General features: G+C 37.2%; 1 protein-coding gene across 1 annotated transcript; it reads right to left on the bottom strand.

Moving 5' to 3' along the window:
- Nucleotides 1–1,805: 1,805 nt before the first annotated feature.
- Nucleotides 1,806–4,300, bottom strand: LOC147626536 (glucan endo-1,3-beta-glucosidase GII-like). Its single transcript, XM_086816947.1, has 2 exons — nucleotides 4,169–4,300; nucleotides 1,806–3,178 (listed from the first exon to the last, which is right to left on the bottom strand). Exons 1-2 carry the CDS (start codon nucleotides 4,248–4,250, stop codon nucleotides 2,025–2,027), a joined length of 1,236 nt encoding a protein of 411 aa, XP_086673073.1. The 5' UTR covers nucleotides 4,251–4,300; the 3' UTR covers nucleotides 1,806–2,024.
- Nucleotides 4,301–4,854: the final 554 nt, after the last annotated feature.

The following is a 4,854-nucleotide window of genomic DNA, read 5'->3' on the forward strand; positions in this document are numbered from 1 at the left end:
GGTCACCCTATGCTAAAAGAATGATTTTCATCGCATTCAATGGAAAGTTAATTTTTAAGGTTTATGTATAATTAAATAATTAAGAAAAGAGAAAATTATGGTAATTTTATTTAAATGATAAAAGAGGAAATCCCATGACATTTGGAATTCAATCATTTAAATATGAAAAGTGGAATTCTTGGTATGTTGGAATTAATGGATAATTTATCTAAATTTAAAAGAAAAAATTTAGATAAATTTATTTTATGCATGAGAAAATTTAAATGATAAAAGAGGTTGATGTTTAATTTAAAATGCCACGTCTAGTTGTGCTAACTATTGGTGCATGATAAATTGGTTCTAGGAACATTCTCTACCTCTTGTATGCATAATATATCAAGACTATGTATGGTAGAAAGACCCTAAGGCCATCTTGCCCACCAAAGACCTAAACACAAGAATGTGGAAGGCTCTTACCTAAAATTCAAGAGGCTGAATTGTTGCTCGATGTTTGCAATAGCAAGGCATCTAACTAATACTATGTGCCTGCCGAGGAGAAGACTCCAACAAAGCACAAGGCCAAATGCACACCGAAGAAACCCATCAAGCATAGGAGATAACATACCTTGGGGATTACATTGACAAAGTGTAGGGAAACATATGAAGAAAAAGTGTAAAACAAAAAAGTTCACTTTCAATACAACCACTCCTCATAGTGCATGTAAATGCTACAAGATGAGGATGTCCAAGAAACGTTGCAACAAGTAGGACTAAAGGGTGGACTAAAGAGGTATGCCGAGGCAATTGACTACCATGTCAATACCAAGCTCTGCACAAAATTCTTGGCCACAAATGGACAAGGTACCAAAAGGAGTACGGTAAAACCCATCCTAAGAGACAGAAAAAGTGCAAAACAAAAAGGTTTACTTTCAACAACACTCATCGTAGTGCATGTAAATGCTACAGGATGAGGAAAAGTTACAACAAGGACTAAAGGGTGGACTAAAGGGTATTGCCGAGGCAATTAACTACCATGTCAATACCAAGCTATGTGTAAAACTCTTGGACACATATGATCAGGGTACCAAAAGTGGTATGATAACCTACCCTAAGAGACAACAAAAAAATATCCTGGTTTAGACATAGACATCAGAGTTGATACATAAGAAGATAGGCGGAATAGGTAGGTGCCTGTTGATTAGTATGGGCTAGGGTTACATTGCTTCATATAGAGTTATGCATGTCAGTTACAACCGAACTTGTGTATATTGGCATCTGTAGATGCATGTGCCTAAACTTCCTTTAACAAGTATTTGTATCAATTTAGCGACACATGTAAATTTGCAAGGATAATGACATTAGGGGGTGTCACTAGAGTCCCTATTTTCTTGTAGTGCTTAAACGTAGTCTACAATATGTTAGCTCACAATCAATTACATGTTTGAAAATTGGAGTATATGGAAATTGATGAAAAGATTACTAGCTGACTTTATGGATAAAAAGTGTACGTTAAATAGATAACTATAGAAGTTACACACTTGACACCTTGCACGCTATGTATAAAGATAAGACTCTCAAAAGTGTCTCTTAATTTAGGCATACTTAATTAGGAAAGAACAAAAGTGACTGTGATTGGATGCCAAATGTTAAGATAAGACACTCACACTCATAAACATATGCGAACATAAGACACTCACACTCATAAGCATAAGATTAGAAGATTAGAAGATTAAAATCCATGACATTCATAAGCTCCATGATCGTGATTGGATGCCATATGCTAAGATAAAACACTCACACTCATAATAAGCATAAGATTAGGAGAGTAAAATCCATGACTCTGATTGCATTATGTCAAGTGGAAGAGATAGAATCTCACACTCTCAAGCATACTGTCAGAAGATCACAATGATGCTGAGCCCATGATTAGAAGATTACAGTGCTAAATTCCATGATGGCCGTGATTGGGGAGTTATTAACCCTATGAATCCCATGATTGCCGTGATTTGGAAGTTATTAACCCCATGAATCCCAATCAATGGCTATCAGATGTTTGGGCAGAAGTTAATTGGGTACACAGGGGTCCCATCTGGGTAGAAGAGGCCAAAATGCTGCTCAGTAAGGTCTCCTGGTTTCAGATCCTCATCAAAGAGAGCAAAAATATAGGCGGTGATTGGCTGGTAAGGGTTTGCAGGGGTACCGGTAGCTTGGAGCACATGGTTGATGAGGTTTTGATTAAAGGTTTTAGCATTTTTGATGGTCGCTGCATTGCATTTACAGACGGTGGGCTTTTTTGTGACTTGGGTTGTGTGAGTGTGAGGCGATGTTGTGGGATGATCATATGAACGCAGAGGAGGACGACGAGGGACAGAACCAGTACCGTAACCGGAATTGCTAGGCCACCCAGATTCCCCTCCCATCACCTTAGGGTTAGCTGCATTTGGCTTCTTCTCGTTCCTTGTTAAAAACTGGCGAAGATTCTCAGTGCCCGCGGCGGTTCGATCTAGTGCTGCGATTGCCGCATACACAGCATCCAGCTGCAGATCAAAAAGATTGAAGTAGGACAGGTTTGTGTTGCTATCCTTCACAGGTACCCAGCTCTCGAACAATGCAAGCTCCAACGAAACACCCGGATCATTGATGTAGGCAAAGTAAGGGAACACATTGGCCATGAAAAAGGAGCTCGTTTCTCTCAAGAACTCAACAAGCTCTCTGAGAATGGGCTGGAACTCTGGCTTGAAAGTGGCTATGGAAGGTGGCGAGCTATTGGCAAGGATGGACAGTGAGTGGGAAGTGGAGACTTTGATCTCTCGTGAGTCACAGTAGGCAGCTAATCCACAGTTGATGTTGGTAATGGCGGGGACAAGCAGTGAGGGGTCCTTGGAGGGGTCGCCGAGCCACTCGTTTCCTACCAGAATTGCTGATATCCGAGTGGCGTTGTAGGGTTCTATGTTATCTTTCACCCACTTCTTTCCTTCATCCAAGCTCTGTGCTACCAGGGGCACCACCTCGTTTGGCACACTCACAATCAAATCAATATCTGAATTAGCAAAGGCTTGCACAACCGAAGCATTGGCATCGTAAATCCTTGCATAACGTATGCCCTTGGAAAGCAAAAGTTTAACAATCTTCTCGGGTGGGATTATATTGTCCCCATTCAGCCCTATATCCACTCCTATCTTTCCAAAATATCCCAACCCTGCATTGTGAATTCCAAGTAGCCTCTTAATAAACATACCCTTGCACTACACCACCAACACAACCCCCCTCTTACTAAACGTACCCTTTCTCTACACAACACAACAAGCCTCTAAAGTCACTAATACCAATTAAAATCCTACCCTTGCTCTCTACAACAAACATGTAAAGTTATAGATGATTCACTAATTATATCAATCCAACTCATTTCTTGCATTCCCATACTAAAGTTATAGATAAGTCACCTAATACCAATCCAACTCATTTCTTGCATTCATAAACATTAAAAAAATATAGTAAGCATTAGATCTCCTTTGTGGATGTGCTCTAAGTTTAATGTATTCATCATATACATTAATGTATTTTAAAAAGAATTACTATTGTAGAGGAGATCCCCATACTAAAGTTATAGATGAGTCGCCTAATACCAATCCGACTCATTTCTTGCATTCATAAACATTTAAAAAATATAGTAAGCATTGGATTTCCTATGTGGATGTGCTCTAAGTTAATGTATTCATCATCACAGAGATAAACGGATTTAAAAGAGCACTAGATTTGCTATGTGGATGTCCTCAACTAGAAACTAGAGGAGATTCTATTGTAGAGCACATACATGAGATAGGAAGAAACAAACAAGTAAGGACATGATCATAAGTGTAGAGCCTAGACTAGGTTCTAAATTACATTCGTATAATTGGTTACAAGAATTGCATTAACACTGGAAGAGTTGATTAGAAGAATTGCATTCATATAATTGGTTATAAGAATTGCATTCATATAATTGGTTAGAAGAATTGTAGTAACATCAAAAGAATTGCATTTTTGATTATTTGAATATTATGAAAATAAATATTGGATCAAAGAAGAAAAAGTAAATCAAAGTTTGAGACTATAAGCTATAAACCTTGCAATGAGATGCTTACTTGTAGGTAACATCCCATGCATAAAGACTGTATGGAAGTTATAAACCTTGAAATGAGATGCTTACCTGTAGGTAACATCCCATGCATAAAGACCACAAGCAAAATAACAAGGGAGAAAAAAATGGTGCTTGAATCATGGAGAACCATGGCTTCCTTTTAAAGTCACAATAGAGATATGCATGCCACTTTTGAGTTTATATCATGTGAGCACTACATTTTTTATGTTTCCCATTAGATAAAGTACTCTCAATTTTATAAAAGAGCATTAATTTTGTTATCGATTTCCATATTATGATTGATTCATCTATGATGAGCACTATAGTGTTGCTTTACATCTTTGTCTATCTACCAGATGCAATTCAAAACTTTTTTAAATTCTAATTACAATTCATAGTTTACCTAGTATTGACAATGCTCTCTCTTTTTCTAAACATTACTTTTAAATTCTAGTTGCAATTCATAGTTTGCATAGTATTGACAATACTCCCCACAGATCTAGATGATGATGGTGTTAAAGCAATTATCTTGAATGTTTAATTTACTCAACAAAATTGTTATTCAATCTCGATCAATTTGGATCTATATTTTTCAAGAATTTCTTATAAACATAGTTGCAATATGAAAATGGAGAAGGAGTTGACCTTTAAAATCAGTCAATAGCACCGAATGATATTTTTGAATTACAAGTGATGCACACACAAAACATCTTGTGGGCCTGAGAGGTTGTAATGTCCTTTATTGAATATAATTA

This window comes from Cibotium barometz, chromosome 22 (genome assembly GCF_041138505.1).
Source record: "Cibotium barometz isolate CiBa-2024 chromosome 22, ASM4113850v1, whole genome shotgun sequence".
In the NCBI taxonomy this organism is placed as follows: domain Eukaryota; kingdom Viridiplantae; phylum Streptophyta; class Polypodiopsida; order Cyatheales; family Cibotiaceae; genus Cibotium; species Cibotium barometz.

Coding starts and splice junctions, on each gene's coding strand:
- LOC147626536 (XM_086816947.1), bottom strand. CDS start 4,250: ATGGTTCTCCATGATTCAAGCACCATTTTTTTCTCCCTTGTTATTTTG. Junction 3,179..4,168: donor GCATGGGATGTTACCTACAG/GTAAGCATCTCA, acceptor TTCACAATGCAG/GGTTGGGATATTTTGGAAAG.